The 17,493-nt window shown below is 44.9% G+C and overlaps 1 protein-coding gene across 3 annotated transcripts; it reads left to right on the forward strand.

The window, feature by feature from the left end:
- The first annotated feature begins 1,158 nt into the window (after positions 1-1,158).
- Positions 1,159-16,172, forward strand: tpd52 (tumor protein D52). Of its 3 annotated transcripts, none has more exons than XM_056583182.1 (6): positions 1,159-1,268; positions 10,565-10,698; positions 11,351-11,499; positions 12,418-12,519; positions 14,156-14,204; positions 14,478-16,171. In XM_056583182.1, the coding sequence occupies exons 1-6, from the start codon at positions 1,250-1,252 to the stop codon at positions 14,601-14,603; spliced, it is 579 nt and encodes a 192-aa protein (XP_056439157.1). In that variant the 5' UTR covers positions 1,159-1,249; the 3' UTR covers positions 14,604-16,171. The 3 variants fall into 3 exon arrangements, with proteins under 3 accessions (XP_056439157.1, XP_056439156.1, XP_056439158.1); XM_056583181.1 differs by lacking the exon at positions 1,159-1,268 and adding an exon at positions 5,681-6,569 and having other exon boundaries at positions 14,478-16,172; XM_056583183.1 differs by lacking the exons at positions 1,159-1,268; positions 14,156-14,204; positions 14,478-16,171 and adding an exon at positions 5,685-6,569 and having other exon boundaries at positions 12,418-12,938.
- The last annotated feature ends 1,321 nt before the right edge of the window (positions 16,173-17,493 follow it).

The following is a 17,493-nucleotide window of genomic DNA, read 5'->3' on the forward strand; positions in this document are numbered from 1 at the left end:
AGCTTCTTTCAGAGTGAATGAAAAAAGTACAACAAGTGGCCAGCGGGAGCGTAATAAGGTGTAAAAGCAGGTGTAATTAAACTCAATGTGCAGAGTTTATTACTCGTCGTTAGTATGGTGTAAGGTTAATGGCATTTAATCTGAATATATTTCAAACTTTTTGCAAATAAGTTGTTATCTCTACCTCTCTCTCTCTCTCGCTCTCGCCCTCGCTCTCTATAGAATATATAAATAATTATATATATATATAAATATATAGAAGATAAAAATATGTATTTAATTAAGTATCGCTGCCTACATGTGTGGTGATGTATGTTTGCGTATTTATGTTTTAAATAATGTATATGTGTGTGTGTGTGTTTTCTTTTGTTTGTAAACGTCAAACGTTTCCGCAAATGCAGCTCACTTACCTTGACTTCCAACAACACATAGCGATCCCAGCAGGTGGCAGGCTTTCATGATAGTACCTCGCTCTCCCCCTTCTTTCAGTCTTTCACTCCTTCTCTCTCTCTCTCTCTATCTCAATTAAATTTCGATTTCATTCCAAAAAAGTTGTATAGGCATGGGAAGCATATATTTAGATTGCCAAAGCAGGTGAAAAAATTAAGCCCCAAAAAGCGCTCTCTCTCTCTCTCTCTCTCTCTCTCTCTCTCTCTCTCTCTCTCTCTCTCTCTCTCTCTCTCTCTCTCTCTCTCTCTCTCTCTCTCTCTCTCTTTGCATCAACGAATGGATATAAATGACAATTCTAAAAAGGCAACGTTGTCTTTAAAAAAAAAGGCCATAGTCGTTACTTAATAATTTAATGCATAAAAATGGCTCTGTACACCACAATTAGCGCATTATAGAGTTACATGGGAGATCGTATTAAGTTACTTGATGTACAACTATGTATACATGTCTACATAAAGTATATATCCTTCTGGATCATCCCAATTCCTCTCAACTCTTCAGTGTAAACTTCGTTCAATGTTCGAATGAATGAAAAACAAAGGAAACATCGGTCATGATTGAGTACCGAGGGCTGCCATTGTTGTTTTCTTAATTAAAAAGATCAAGTTTTGTTGACGGTCCAAAACCTTCCACGTGCTCCCTTGTGTTTACACTCCGACGTGCCTACGTCACGCAGAACCCCACCCCAAAGCGAGTGTGGCTGACAGCATGTACCAGAGTACAGACTCAGCTTCAGCTAAAGGGCAAGGACACTGCCAGCCCTGGACCTTAACCAATTGCAGAACAAAATCCCAATAGAATGGAGATTGCTGATAAAGGTATTTCATATAACGACGCGTAAAGCCTATGGCGGTCTGCCTTTAAAAATGTAACATATGGCTAAGTGGATTATATTTTAAGGTAGCAAGCTTGCTAACTTTGTTGTTCACTAGGCGAACATATGGTACTTACATCAAAGTCAATTCACGAGATCGACGGCATCATTCAAAGATTCCTTTAATATCTACAGATCCGTTTGCATTAGATTGCTTGCTAAAGTATCACGGAAATAACAACGTTACAGTGCATAGTCATTAATAAACAATAGCTCATCAGTACAGATGAGTAAGCATAACTGCATGCGACAACCTACATCCGCTAAAAGTAAGTCATTTTCAAGAAGTTACAAGAAAATGCTATGTTTGTTCTTTTAACTAACGGTAAAATACGAGTGTCGTGGTTAGCTAGGGCTATTCCATTGTAGTTCATGTTTTCTTAGATAGTCATAGATAGTAGGAGGAACTTTCAAGTCAAAGGGGGAGAATACATGAGAGAGCTAAGCATTGGGTATGGGTTCGGCGAAAATTATATGTGGTGTGTAATCAGTCACTTCAAGATGGCAGTCAAACGTGATTTTAGTTTCCATAGAACTTGCATATACTTGCCACCCGCCAGCCTACCATATGTTCTCTATTCTCCTCTACACCTGCTTGGCTTCCCACTCCCCATCTCTACTGGTTGTCATCCCCCACCCCACCCCACCCAAATCCTTCCCCTTATCAACTAATGCTTTATAAAATGCTAATGCTAGCCTGCCACAGTTAGGCTTCTAGTCTACAAGAAAACATTTTTTTGCGTGTTTCTCTTGCATTCAACTAGTTGTGCACCGATCCTGTGAGGCAGGCTTTATGTTAAACACGAGGGAGAATTTGACGAAGTAGTCAAAAGTTATTAATTTGCAACAACAACAACAACAACTTTTTGTTGTTCATGAAATGAACAAGTGACATTAACAATTTAAATTCCTGAAATATAATCAGTTGTTTTCAGCATTTCCTTCCTTTGCATTTACCTTTGCAGTTTGTTTGGACAAATAGGTTAAACCTGATATGTTGTGTTATTACTTGTTTGTAGAGCAATATCAATCAAGTTCACATTTGACCACAAACAATTAATGCATGCTGTGTGTGTCTGTCAACCGTCCTTTCTCATCACTATTTTAATTAAGAATTCATTTCAGTTACCCACTTCTAATATAGAGCCTACAGACAACACAACTTCTGGCACATTCCACTCTAGATACTTCTTTCAACATTGTACTATGTCAGTTATGTTTTACTAGGAAGAGGTTTTAAATCCTTGCAGCTTTCAGATTAACACATGTTCAGTTGTTACCTAAAGACTACCTTAAAGACTACCTTTGCGCTGAGCAAATGCTATTTGAGTCCTAAACTAGAGTCAACAAACAGAAGTAATAGTACTTGGCCTTATATTATCATTAGCAGTACTAGTCTGCGTATCAAACATATTGGTATTATTGGCATTGTTAATTTTATTTGACCTCATTTCGATTTTGCTGATACCTTTTCTGTGATACATCGTGCGGTCACGTTCATTCACTCATCCTCATTAGTCTTTGGTCGAGGCCCGCTCCTCATGAGGCAGGCAGATCTTTACAAGTCATCCTGTTATTTTCAGAGATTTATCCAATTATGCTGATCAACGCTACTGGATGGCCTGAGTTTGTCTTATTCGATTTTGAGGATGCATTGATGGCACATTTCTCACAAACAACATGCTGAGGCCCTCGTGAGCCTGGTGACAGATCCATGTGTCAATACCTGGCTTTTAGCTTGAAGGAACATCCAGAGCACATCTGTTGAATGTGAAACTGGATACATGCAGGTATGGCATGCGTAGTGAAAGTGTATGAAGATTTGTACTTTTGTGTGGTGTTGATGTTGGGCATTGGGTGTTTTTTAAATGCCAAAGTTGTCAAGTTACTTGTACTGTTGTCTGTAAGGACATGGGAGCAGTGTGAAGCTGAATGTAAATAAATGTCATGCCAGTTCCTGCTCTTTCATTTACCCCCATCGTTATATATCATTATATGGCTTCTATTCCACAAACGAATTTCACGTAGGGGTGTATTATGAATACGTGATGGTTTGATCCTCCGTCACACAATGTAATGAAGCGTTGGATAACAGCATCAGCCAAATGACTACATTCTGAATGGATGTTGATATTCTATTGCATAGTAATATAATACAACACCATAAGATGTTCAAGTTAAAGTCCCAATGCAGGCCAGGATACAGCCTGAGGCCAAAGGTGATTCAGACGTTCTGGGCAAGTCTGTGGACAGAATGGGGGGTTGTGTGTTTTAACCCAGAGGCCTTTGTTACCAATGGATGCTGCCCCCGTCTCTCTGTTTACCACCTGGACCAGAACTTGGGCTTTAGGACGACTTTGGTTGCATTTCTTTATTTAAACTTTTTCAGAGTTATTTCAGATTCACTTAACAATAACAGGGTCATACAGCCAATAGAACTAAACACACCCTAGCCTAGTTAACAGTGGCTGGGGGAGAATCTGCTGAATGTTGATGCAGAAAGGCCATCTTTGAAAGTTGCGGAGAAAAATCGAGGTAGTAGCAGGTTCAGCTTTGGTATTTCATTATGTTATTTCCTGCTATTTCATGTCCAGAGTCTACAGATCCCATCTCATCCTTTGCCTGAACATTCTTCTTTCTGCTCAACATTAAAAGCCGTGATGCTCAGGGAATGTGAAGGGAGAATATTTCTGCATGTCTGCGGTAGACACGGTCATCCCATGTCCCATGATTCTCGTTTCAAGAACCATCATGTGATGCGGTGCGCCATTAATAAGGAAGTAATTGATGCAATACTGTGCCTCGTTAACCACTTAGTAGGGGAAAAACATGTCTTGTTTGTTTCCTGTTACAGTCTGGTTGGATAGGGTGCAGACAGAGAGGGTTGGTTGTCTTGGATTTTGCGATTGGCAAGCAAAATATATATATTTTGCAATCTTTATTGGCCAGGGGGTCTAAGGTTGATCTGTTGGGATTTTCAGAAAGAAATTAGTTCAAAAGGGAATCTTTGAATTCATCATTATCATTTTGACTTTATGGTACCGAAATAATGGCCTAAACTCCCCTTTTCTATCCATGATATTAATAATTTTTCAGATATCTTTTTGATAATCAAATGGCATCTTTCTTTTTCACCTGTGTTGGGTGATAGACCACTCATATGGAATAGATCGATTGTCCATAAATGCATTCATGCAATGACCAACGGCAAAAGCAATCCAAACCTTTAGGCTGAGTCTACCGCCTGCAGGACACTGCAGGCTTGCACCCCTCCTTGCTATTGCTCTATGAAAGACCTGTGTGTGTCTGTGTGACTGATCTGTGTTAATAACAGATCACGTCTACGTTCGAGTGCCCTCATTGGTTGCTTTGATATGTTCTCTCCGCGATGGGAGTGCATGTCACTTCCTATGTCCTGCCGCTACAATGGAGAGCACCACGCACTACTGTGCCACGGAGCAGGTCTGGCTGGACCGGCAGGCCTAACCCTAACTTGCCACCATAGCTTGCGTGTCTCATCTCTTTGCCATGCATCTGTTTGTGAAAAGGTAATTATTTTCACATTAAGTCACAGGGAACATGCAAAACCACGATGGCACAAGTTACTCCTTCTAATAACATTTTCAATGGTGACCTTTTTTCTCCCCCTGGTAATCAGGAACACTGCTACTTATTCTCCCATTCGAGTTCATCTTAGAGTCCAGACTGACACCAGTTGCTTTATCACGACATGTCGGTTTTGAGGTGCTGCCTCATGGAAGAAAACAGGACATGAGTGCGTTTTCCCAGTGTAGCACACACACACACATATACAGACAGATAGCCTTGCTTTTCAGCAGCCTAGTCTGACATTATCCAAAGAGCACTTCAGGCAGAATGGAAAAAAGGCATTGGGTGCTTTTTATGTGTGTGCCCTGGCTGAACACACTCACTCACTCATTCTCTCTGTTACTCACTCACTCACCCATTCTCTCTCTCACTCTCTCACTCACTCACTCATTCATTCACACATCCTCAATCACTCTCACTCTCTCTTACACACACACACACACACACACACACACACACACACACACACACACACACACACACACACACACACACACACACACACACACACACACACACACACACACACACAATCACACACTCTCACTCCCTCTTCAATGTATCGGACTGAGGCATTTCTGCTGCTCTGGGCTGGACAGGCCTCGCTGGATTAGCGCCACTGCTGTAATCTGGGACACTGCAGATTACATCGCTTTTCATCTGTGACCCACCCCACCACCCACGTGTCATGTGACCCGCTCTCACTAATGGAACCTTTTCATTTGTTGTCCTCCTCCATTCAATTGTATGACAAGAGGCTGGGAGAGTGAGAGAGCGTGACTGAAAAGAGATATGCACCCAGGAGTGTGACTGGGAGCAGGTGATTGCCACGTTGTAGAGCTAACAGTGAATATTGCTACTGCTGTTGCTACTGGTCGATAGAGATGGACTGGTACAGATTGGTACCGTGAAGGGCAACTCGATTGTTCCGATCCAACCTTTGGGATTACAGCGGAGAGGAGAGGCGGTTCATGTGTGTGTGTGTGTGTGTGTGTGTGTGTGTATGTGTTACAACCATTTGAGTGTGTTTGTGTTTGAGAGCGTGTGCGTAACAGCAGGAGCTGGCGGCATTAGGTAACTCATTCACACCCGGAAAAGGAGAGAAAACTCTCACATGCGTGGCCTGGGCTTTTATGGAGTATCCTACTGCTGTGTAGGCGGACGCACAGAAGGAGGCTCGGAGGACTGCAGAAACCCACACAGACATGCTCACACACACCGATCGAAACACCTTTTAACGCATGTGACACGTTTGGCTTCACTAAGAAACACACAACGTCTTAACATTCTAGTCCTACACATAACACAATCAAATGCGCACACATACAAGCGCGCACACGCATGCAACCACTCACTAGTGACTGCTCTCAGGCACTGTCACATGAGGGCACTTAGCGCGTTAGCTTTCTCTGCGGCGCAAGTAGCGGCAGCGGGGGTGGGTAGGTAGCGGACCGAGGAGCTACAGCCGTGTCTCTCCAGCGCACGTCTCTGTACCTGGGGAGCGGAGGGCACATGGAGCCCCTGGAGGACTACCACTCCCCGTTCAACTTTGAGCAGGGCGTCAACGCCAGCTACATGTACCTGTCTCCTGAGTATGGAGAAACGCCGCCCGGCTCCCCGGCCAGCCGCACCAGAGGTATTCAACAAGGAGTGCTGTGTGTGTGTGCGTCTGTGTGTGTGTGTGTGTGTGTGTGTGTGTGTGTGTGTGTGTGTGTGTGTGTGTGTGTGTGTGTGTGTGTGTGTGTGTGTGTGTGTGTGTGTGTGTGTGTGTGTGTGTGTGTGTGTGTGCGCGTCTGTGTGTGTGTGTGTGGGTGTGTGTGTGTGTGTGTGTGTGTGTGTGTGTGTGTGTGTGTGTGTGTGTGTGTGATGGGAGGAGGAGGAAGTAAGGGTTTTAAGATTGATATAGACTCAGTGTGTTTGCGTCAATGTGATATGATTTTGCATTTGTTCTGGGATTTTATGTGAATAACTTATTTGTTTTGTATGCCGTAGATCATTTTAAATGATGATATAACTTTTGTTCATACCTCCCTTTACAATAATACAATCATTTACCCCATGTCACTAATATCCAAAACATTGGATGCGTTGCTTGTATTTAATTTGACTATTGAATCACAACAAAGTCAGAATGTAATGATGGCATTAGGTGGGGTTTTGGCATACACACCGTGATTAAGTGGCCTAGCGGATCTTAACGTAACTCTGATCATTGTACTACTCGAATAGGGCAACATTGAGATGAATATAACCAATATAAAAGTCCTTTGTCCAATTTGGTGATTCTACGAGCTATCAACCACAAGCACTACTTACTATATGATGACAATGTCATATTTCAACACATGTAAAGGGCTGCAATCAAAATTAATTAATTGGTAAAGTAAATAAGCATAAACAAATCAGCAAAAACCTAAACTTAAACAAATCATATCCATGTATAATTATGTGTGTAGGCATTTACTTATTGTACTAATTGCTCACTTTTTAAAGGGATCTGATTTTCTCTGGAGTATGTCCTTGCCTTTTGGTGGGCGTGGCCCTGTGAGGGAAGACGGACTGTGTGATATTAGTCCCACACCCAGACGTCGCCATATCTCGCCCAAACGCCGTCAAGAGAAAGCTGTGCATATTTAAACTTATGTATACACTCAATAAAGCTGGGAATTAATGGTACAATCCTCAGCCCAGTTGTGTTATCTGAAAACTGAAACACCTGACGTAAAGCGGAGCGTAGCAAGGGGCATAACGAGGGGCGTAAGGAGGGGCGTAAAGAGGGTCGTAACGAGGGGCGTAACAAGGGGCATAACAGGGGCGTAACGAGGGTCATAACCGGGACATAACGGGGTAGTAACGAGGGGCGAAACGGGGGCATAAAGAGGGGCGTAACGAGGGACGTAACGAGGGACATAACAGGGGGCGTAACGAGGGACGTAACGAGGGACATAACAGGGGCGTAACGAGGGACATAACGAGGGACATAACGGGGGCGTAACCAGGGGCGTAACCAGGGGCGTAACTGAATTTAATTGAAGGGCGATCACTGGTCAGTTTCCAGCCGTTAACATTGCTATTCCCGCCGTGTCCTGGACCGCTGAGTCTGCCTTTCGCTTCCTGCTTCATTGCGGAACGCTTATTCCAGACTTTGTGGGCTTTGAGGACATAAGTGTAGCAGGTTTATATAAACTCGTATCACACCAGGCAGAGATTACGCACACAGCTACCCCCGCTGGCGAAAATTATTCTCTAGTCTGTACTCGGTTCTCCATAGTTCATTTTCGCGGTACTTCTGAATTGAATGGTACTGCATTTGTTCTATAAACTGAAACGCATCATTCACAAGGAGGGAATTAAATTTGTTATCAGTAAATCGCTTCTACATTCTCTTTGTCAAAGGGGTTTTTGTCTAGCCTGACATTGCGGGATTTCTGATTTCAAAAGTGGTTATCAACAGTGGAAGACCAAAACGCTTCTGGACGCAATTGGATAGACCGACAACCAATCAGAGCAACCAGACGTGGATTGGATAGACTGACAACCAATCAGAGCAACCAGACGTGTGACACAGCAGCTAACATTAGATGAGCAGTTGTGGTTGGCCCGACCCAGGCCAGGTTTGTTGGAACTCTGCGTGAATGGGGTCGGGGTCAGACGCAGATGAACACGAGGTCACAGATTCATCTGGTTCCCAGCTCTGGGAAATCCTGTACATTTACATAAATAACGTGTTTAAAGTTATAGAAGAAAAGCGTTTTTAACAGAATAAAGATTTGGATGCTCTTTCTTATTACGCACGCCTATGCTGCAGAAGTATTTCGCACTCTCACGGCCTCAATCGACTCGTAAAAGACAATCTTGAGAGAAACATTTGACTTCCACTGGTTGGAACGTTTTTTAGAACTGTTTCAGAACTCAACAATTGAATTCACGATCTTACAAACATACACAATATGCTGAAAGCACATGTTACTCAATGTTATTGAACCTCTAACAGTAAAGATAATAAGATTGCCAGACAACCTGCTGGGTAAATATTTACATTTGCAGGTGTGACTACAAGTTCTTGTAGTTGCTAGAAATTATGCAAAATAATGTGTTGTCCAAACCTGTATGTTGTTTGTTAATACGATATGATTAGTTATTTGGCCCTCACGATTTTTATGAATAGATAATTTATTATTCAGTATCCATTTAAGCTTTTCAATTGTGAGAACTACAAATAGAATGTTAAAGAACTAGCTTTGGAGGCAATTATTGAATCAATTTTTGGCTGGTCCCGGTTCGATGGGTAGGACAGCTGTCGAAAGCCTCAATTTGCAAGTATGTTTTACAAATATAAAAAAGATATAGTACACATGGTGTAAATTATAGCGACATGTCTTATGGCAGTCTTCTTGTGTGCCTCACTCCACAAAGTAAATATGTAGATATGTAAAGTGTGAGTGGTGTTATTTGTTATTTATATTATTTAAAGTTTGTGTGTCTAGTAGAAGCTGATTCTTCTAACCAAGCCATTGTTAAAGTAAAATTTGCAACTTCAGTTTGGTACAAAGTTGCATATAACCTGTCCCGCTTCTTGCTTTGATGTTTTTCTTGCAGATATTTACAACTGGATTATCGTTTTTTCTTTTTGATTTCAATCAACATTAGTAGTTTAATTGTATTAGTTTTGCTTTGTTTTTGTTCTTATGGGGGCAGGATGGTGTTTTAGTGGCTAGGGTGTTCGACTCCCAGCAAAAAGGTACTGGGTTTGACGCCTTTGTGCCAGACAATACCATGCATCCCAATATCTGAGGTGCCTGTCACTTTGAACATCTTCCAATTCTACAAACGCACCTTTTCAACTCGGGTGAGGCGTTTACTGTTTTTCAGTAAGTCAATTCTTAAATGTAACATGTATCTCTTGGAACAGCTGGTCAGAGCTGAGTTCTTCATGTGTGCTGAAGGATGCCTGTGTTCAAACATTATGAGCAAACATGATCAACCTCTAGGTTAACTCTGTGACCCCGCCCTGTAGGCCGAGGAGTCAAACGTCTCTCTCTCTGTGTCTCTCTCCTGCCATAGCACAGGATTTCTCCATCTAGAGAGTTCTCTGTAGTTGTCATGCTCATGCTTCATCCTAGGGCTACAGCTCTGCACATTCAAGATGTTTGTGTGTGTGCTTGTGTGTGTGTGTGTGTGTGTGTGTGTGTGTGTGTGTGTGTGTGTGTGTGTGTGTGTGTGTGTGTGTGTGTGTGTGTGTGTGTGTGTGTGTGTGTGTGTGTGTGTGTGTGTGTGTGTCTGTGTGTGTGTGTGTCTGTGTGTAGTTTGGACAATGCATATTATTAGGACTCGTGGCACACTTCAAACCCAATCCCTGCCAGCTCTGAGTCCTCTTTAGTGCTACAAATCAGCCTTTTTCCCTTTCCTCTCCCTGCTCCTGCATCCTCCCATTCACCATAGAGGCTCCCACATGGGCCTCTGGTCCTAAAGTGAAATACAAGTCAGTAGAAATGTGACGGTATGAAATAAGCATGGCATATGTATTTATCATGGATCGACATCCCCCCCACTGCCAGCTAGGCCTCTCTGTCACCGTCTAGCTCCCATGATGGAGTCCCTGTGTTCTCTCCCCGGTCCGTGGACCTCCAGGTCAGCAGATGCTCTCGGACCCCCAGCCAGAGGTGGGCGAGGACGCCGTCTCCTCCATGGGCCCCGCCCCCCCCGCCCTGGTCCCCAGCCTGTCCCCGGAGGAGCAAGAGGCGCTCCAAGGAGAGCTGGCCAAGGTGGGTGGGGGGGGGGGGTCAGGAACAGTAGGGTTCAGGGGTGGTAGGGGTCAGGGGTCATGAGCGGTAGGGGTGGTAGGGGTCAGGGGTCATGAGCGGTAGGGGTCAGGGGTGGTAGGGGTCAGGAGCGGTAGGGGTCAGGAGCGGTAGGGGTCAGGGGCGGTAGGGGTCAGGGGTCATGAGCGGTAGGGGTCAGGAGTGGTAGGGGTCAGGGGTCATGAGCGGTAGGGGTCAGGAGTGGTAGGGGTCAGGGGTGGTAGGGGTCATGGGCGGTAGGGGTCAGGAGCGGTAGGGGTCAGGGGTGGTAGGGGTCAGGGGTCAGGAGCGGTAGGGGTCAGGGGTGGCAGTGATGCGAGGGGACTGAGGCGGTCAGGTCTCAGTTCTTGCGGGTCTGCAGTATCGGACATTTTACGGTCGTCCTCCATGTAATGCATATGCTCGGGATGTGAAGGGTCATTGCTGTTCCTTGGTTTGTACGTTGTCCCCCTGACACTAAGGTAGTCAACGTTGGCTTTGTTCAAGCTGCTGATCAGGCCTAGGGTGTCGTGAAGGGCGTGATCATGCACCGAGTTCTGGCTCTACAAACCTTTGAACCGTTCCTCCGGCGTGGTTCAGCACAGGCACGTCCAACATATGTCTCCCATGCTTCCAGGTGGAGGACGAGATCCTGACTCTGTCCCAGGTCCTGACGGCTAAAGAGAAGGAGCTGGCGGAGATCAAGAAGAAGCTGGGCATCACGCCTCTCAACGAGCTCAAGCAGAACTTCTCGCGGAGCTGGCAGGAAGTCACCACCTCCAACGCGTGCGTAGCCTCACTCACTGTGGTCGCGCTGGGCCCAACGCCTTAGGCCCAATCCCAATTCTACCCCTTCCCCCTTCCCCTTCCCCCTCCCCCTTTACCCTTACCCCTTCAAAACAAGGGGGAGGGGGAAGGGGTAGAAATGGGATTGGGCCTTAGTGTTGATGTCCTTGGCACATAGATTACTACTAACTGCCCTGATTACAGTGTGAGCACAAGAACAATGGATGTCACGGATAGACCAACGGATAGAACATGAGACAATGAGACCATAATACTACAAATGTATTTTATGACAAGAAATAACATTGACTTAGTTTGTCCCCGAAACGATACTGTTTCAAAGTGAAATAGCCTCCCCTGCAATCGTTCTGCTAACCTATCTCTATATAAAGACACTTCAGTTCTTCATGCACTTAAAATTGAGGGAACATTATCCTTTTCTGATTTAATCTTAGCAGCTACCTGGCCCATGTAATCTTCAGGGCAGAGAAGGCTTTGTTGTGGTTTTACTCCTCTAAAGGCTGACATTCTACTGGAAAGGGTTTTTGTTTGGCATTCAACCTGGCTCCTGAGAGAGAAATTGTTTGGCGGATATGAAGAAGAAGGATCAGCGTTCGGCCTTTCAGGTCCCCAGGGCCATCTCTCTTATCTTTTGTCCTATGTGTGGACAATATAATCTCACACACACACACGCACACACACACACACACATTCTCTATTCATTTCCTGTCCTTCTCAACCGTTCGGCTGGAGAAGCCGAAGGGCACTGGGCTTCGATCCCCAATATCCGCCTCCTTGAGCACCAATCCCCCCCCCCCCCCCCCCCATCGGCTCCATAATGCACAGTATCTTGAGCGTGTGATGAACGGCCACGTAGCCCCACAGCAACCTCCTGCCCCTCTGCCTTCTCCCCCGCAGCTACCGACGGACGTCCGAGTCCTTCTCGCTGGCCGGTCTGAAGGCCTCCGCTGCCCTCTCCACCATGGGCTCCGCCATCAGCCGCAAGCTGGAGGACGTCAAGTAAGAGTCTCCAGCAGCCAGACCCCCAGCCCAGAGAGAGCGCACCACCCCCGGGGGGATTAGCGTCCGCCACTGACCGCTGCCCGACCGAAGGACACGTTAGAAAAGGGAAAAAATAAAAATACAGGAAGGCTATTTTTTGTACGGTACTCTGTGTGTTTCATACTGTTTGATATTATGATTAAATGGTACTGCCTTATACAGATATTTATTTTTGATACATTTTTACGATTACTACAATCTGGGTAGAGTGCAATTCTGAAGCAGGTGTTGAGTCCCCCTTGAAAGAGAGATGGCCCATCAGAGGGGTAAGCCTTCTGATGAGTGATGGCAGAAGAACGTCCTGATGAAGGGCTTTAGAGGAAGGCAGCTGGCGCTCAAACCCTTCCCTAGGAGTTGCACAACCCCGTCTTCCACGTGACACATTTATTGTGCAAGCGCATGCATAACACACACTATATCTTAACTCCCCCCAGAGGCCTGGGCTGTAATCAACAGAGTACACTCAACCACCCCTTGGATCGAGTAACTAGGGGGTTGAACAGCGTCCTACCATCTTGACTGTTCCGCTTGAAGCCTATCTCCAGTGGATCTCTCCCTCTCCCTCTCCCTCTCTCCTCTCCCTCTCCCGATTCTAATCTCTCTCCTCCCCCAGTCCACTGGGATTATGGGGGGCTCTAAATAAGATTATCAGACCCCTCCCCCCTCCCCCACCCACACACCCTCACGTATTAGCTGGAACGTATAGTGGGGTGGGAGGGGGTAGGGGTCCCAAAGTCGTTTGTGCGTGTGTGTGTGTGTGTGTGTGTGTGTGTGTGTGTGTGTGTGTGTGTGTGTGTGTGTGTGTGTGTGTGTACTGCTCACAAACTAATGATTTATGACTAACTGCTCTCTCTTGTCTTTAATGCTGTCGGATAGTATTCGCTCTTTACAGCATTCAGCTAGCATGCCTGTGATGAGGTAAGGCTACACACAAGCTAGCTGGCTGGCAATAGACTACACAGCTAAATAGAAAGAATTCTCATCTTTTGCGTTTTTTCAGTTCCTTGGTTTTTAAATGTTGAGTGTTCATTTATTTATTTATGTTCTTGAATTTTTTACTAAATAGCCAACAGTAGTAGGACCAAAAGATGTCCTTTAATCATTCTGATATATGCAGTATAGAGAGCATTACAACACAGTCTATTTTGGTGGTACAATGTCCCTAAAGGCGCTTTTGTTTTGCAATGAGGAAGTGTAAGTGATAGCTTGGTAGCTTGAAGAGCTTCTTCTTCCAGAGAAGCCTGAAGGGGTACGGAAGGGACACTAATATCTCACCCACCGGTAGAACAGAATGGAACGGGGTCATTTTAGAAGACCCTTCATTGTGATTCACTGTAATCAACCTATGCTCAGTGTCAGAGATCTGGACCTCATTACACTCTGGATATCATATTACTCAATGAGAATGTGACTGTGACTTTCAGATATTCCCAAAACAGGTTTTTCACTCACTAGCCCAAAAGTTCTGGGTTCAAACCCCAACTTCCCAAGACCATATCTTGGTATCCTTGAGCAAAATGCCTGTTAATCACTTTGGATAAAACTGGACAGTACTGCTTAATGACTTCAGAGTAAATCTCTCTTCCTCTGACAGGAACAAGCCCACCTTCAGGTCTTTTGAAGAGAAAGTGGGCACTCTTAAGGTAACGTTATGCATCAAGTGTACAATCCAAGCTCTTCACAAATGACCGCAAGCATGTGTTTATATTTTCATTTATAATTGTTTAATTGTTGAAATGTATCATTTCTGGCGGTCCACACTGTCTGCATTTGACTTCGAAGAGGAGATAGTCTTTTATAAAAATCAATAAAGTTATTCATCTGCCGCTGGTTGGTGACGTTGTAGAATGTGCACCAATCTATATAATTCTATCAACGTTTTCCTCACCTCCTTTTCCCTCCTTTCTGGGCCTCAGACCAAGATGAGTCCGTCCGGGACCCTCAGTAACCATGACAACCAGGATGGCAGCGCTGGTTTGGACCCTGAGCCTTTGTTCAGCCAACCCAACGAACTGCCAAACCAGGAACCGCCCACCCACTGACACACACACACACACACACACACACACACACACACACACACACACACACACACACACACACACACACACAGACACACACAGACACACACACACACACACACACACACACACACACACACACACACACACACACACTGACACACACACACACACTCCATGCCTCTTGACCTCTGACCTTCAAACCCCCGCCTCATATAATCTGTTCTGGCCCCATGCCCGTGTCCTTTTGTGTGTCGAGACCCCTGCTTGTAATTGGAAACAAGTGACTTTTCTCTCCTCCATGTTTCTGTGGTGATTCAATGTTCTTCTTTCCTGTCTGAAGCGTGCGCTTGTTACTTAACCGATATGGGATTGAAGGCACGTGCTTGATGGTGGGTTAGGGGGGTGGGGGGGGTATGCGCTCTCAAGCCAATCGTATGTATTACACTTCAGTTTGAAGGCTAGCACACGCCCGCTTTTGCAGAATATGTTGAGAATAAAGATCTGAGTTGTTGCCTGAATGGCTTCCTCTTTTTATTCTCTTTCTCTTCCCTTTTCCTCTACATAACTCCTGCATTGGCTCAAGTAACCAGCTAGTGAAATATAAAGCCCAAAATTACATTGTTGTTCAATGGCCACAACATTGGCTGAATTGCATTTGTTACATTTTCATGTTTTGGATACAATTGTCTACATTTTAGGAGTTAAAATAATTATTTTCTTCCATCAAAACTTTGCAGCTTTGGACCTACCCAATAAATAATGAAACACCCGCCCCCCTCAAAGGTGTTTAATGAAAGTGATGACTTTTTGAAATCACAAGTGTTTTTCTTAACCCAAATAACCCTAACCCAAATAACACATAAACCGAAATTCGGTTTATGTGTGATGTATCATATACATCACAACTCAAAATTTTCACTGTTGATTGAGTGAACACGTTTTAAAACCTAATGAACGGTGCTGTAGGTGGCATTCCCAAAGGTGAGAGGGGATAAATCCAGGTTCTGGGAGTGGGACCCCTGTTGTTTTGTCAAGTATTCAAGGCGAGTATTTGTCACCTTTGCCAGTGGTTTCTGAAGTCCTGAAGCACATGTCTGGGCAGGCACATGAGCTGAAACTATCCCCCTCCTGCCACGCCGCCCGAGGGCGCCTGGGACTCTTATTATCGTAATATAGGACATTATCCGAAATGATGTGCGCAAATGAGTCCCACGACCGACTATGCATGCATTCCTATCACTGGAGGAGTCGTCAACGCTGCTGAAAACAAAACACACGACACCAAAAGGTAGGCTGTAGGTACCACGGACGTCACGTTTCTCATTCAAAACCAAAAAAAAACGGGGCCCTGAAAAAAGGAACATTTTGGTTACATTCACTTCGACTCGTGGTCATCGAGAGAGGTGACTTAAATGTTTCACACCGAGAGTCCATGCTGCACAGATCTGCATACCAAAATCAGTGACATTGACTTCCCAGCGTTTCAGGGCCTGCCCAGAGTTCCTCCCGTGTACGGGGCCGTTCGCGGCACCGGGGGGTCCCACCACAAGCCTGCCTTTGATGTTCGTGGTACCGGCAAGCCCACCACAAGCCTTCCCTCAATGTGAGCGGTACGGGGGGGGGGGGGGTTGCACCGGGGTCCTTCCTGCTCGACAGTTACCGCTCCATCAGTACAGTTTTGGCCGAACCCCTGCTGGTTACCAGAGGGGAACCAGGGACATGCGTCTGTGGTGGAGAGACATTTCCCCCCTGTCAAGTCAGTGCCGGCTATGGGGGACCTGTGGGTGTTTCGACACCGTCGAGACACTGCAGACCCCGAACGGAGGGTGTATAACAGCGAGGTTGTAGCAGAGATGTGCTTGGTTCAGTGAGGGGGGGGGGGGGGATGTGTGTCTAGAAACTGATGGAGGTTTTGACCCTGCCGAGGTTGCTGTCAAATGATTATATTTGCTGTTTGCCAACTAAATCTAATAAAACCGTTAAAATTAAACATTGCTTATGTGTTGTTTGTTTGGGTATGGATGGATATAGCAATATATAGTAAGCTTCCAAATAATTTTTAACAGTCAGCATTCTAGGGAAAGGGATGTATGTATGCCTGTGTGTCTGAGGGCCTACGTTTAACACGTAGGGGGTCAATGTGTTTGTGTGTGTGCTAATTTCTGCAGGCTAGTACCCACAAGATTTGGAGGATATTGTTCATATTTTTAGCCACTCTACTGACAAATGGTCACATGATCGGCCGCTACTTTGATTCTCTACCAGTTCTCCCATAGGCAATAGGGGAATTCCTACTCTACACACGAACATTCAACATGTATGTTATTTGAAGGACCAGTGAAGTTGTAAATGGACAATTGCTGGATATTGATGAGCTGTTGTTTTTTAGTTGTTTTCTTACAACATAGCTCATATTGGACCCAAGTCCGGTCCTTTTTTGGTTACCGGACACACTCTTGATAGGGTACACCGTTTAATAGAACCCTTTGGCAAATTCTGAGGGGCATGCAAACACATAAAGACCTAGTCTACATTATGATTGCACAATTGTATAACAATCTTCCAATTTTGCATTCAATACTGCTTGTAACATGTTTCAGCAATTGTTGTTTCATTAATATCATTATCCTGACTAGAAACTTTAACATTGTTAAATAAAATAATCGATGTGTCCCATGAGGTCTGGTGCAAGTCAGAAATGTATAGAAATGCAGGATCTTACATTGTATTGTGAGCAGGACCTGCAGAATCGGGTCAGCCTATTCTATAGTACGCAACAATTCCCATGAGATCACACAGGATGACCATAACACACGTGTGTAAAACGTTTATATAAATGTATGTGCACAACAAAGAGCACTATTTAAAGTGGTGATCTCGAAGATCTCCATTTCGTTCTTTTTGGCAA

This window comes from Gadus chalcogrammus, chromosome 22 (genome assembly GCF_026213295.1).
Source record: "Gadus chalcogrammus isolate NIFS_2021 chromosome 22, NIFS_Gcha_1.0, whole genome shotgun sequence".
NCBI classification, from domain to species: domain Eukaryota; kingdom Metazoa; phylum Chordata; class Actinopteri; order Gadiformes; family Gadidae; genus Gadus; species Gadus chalcogrammus.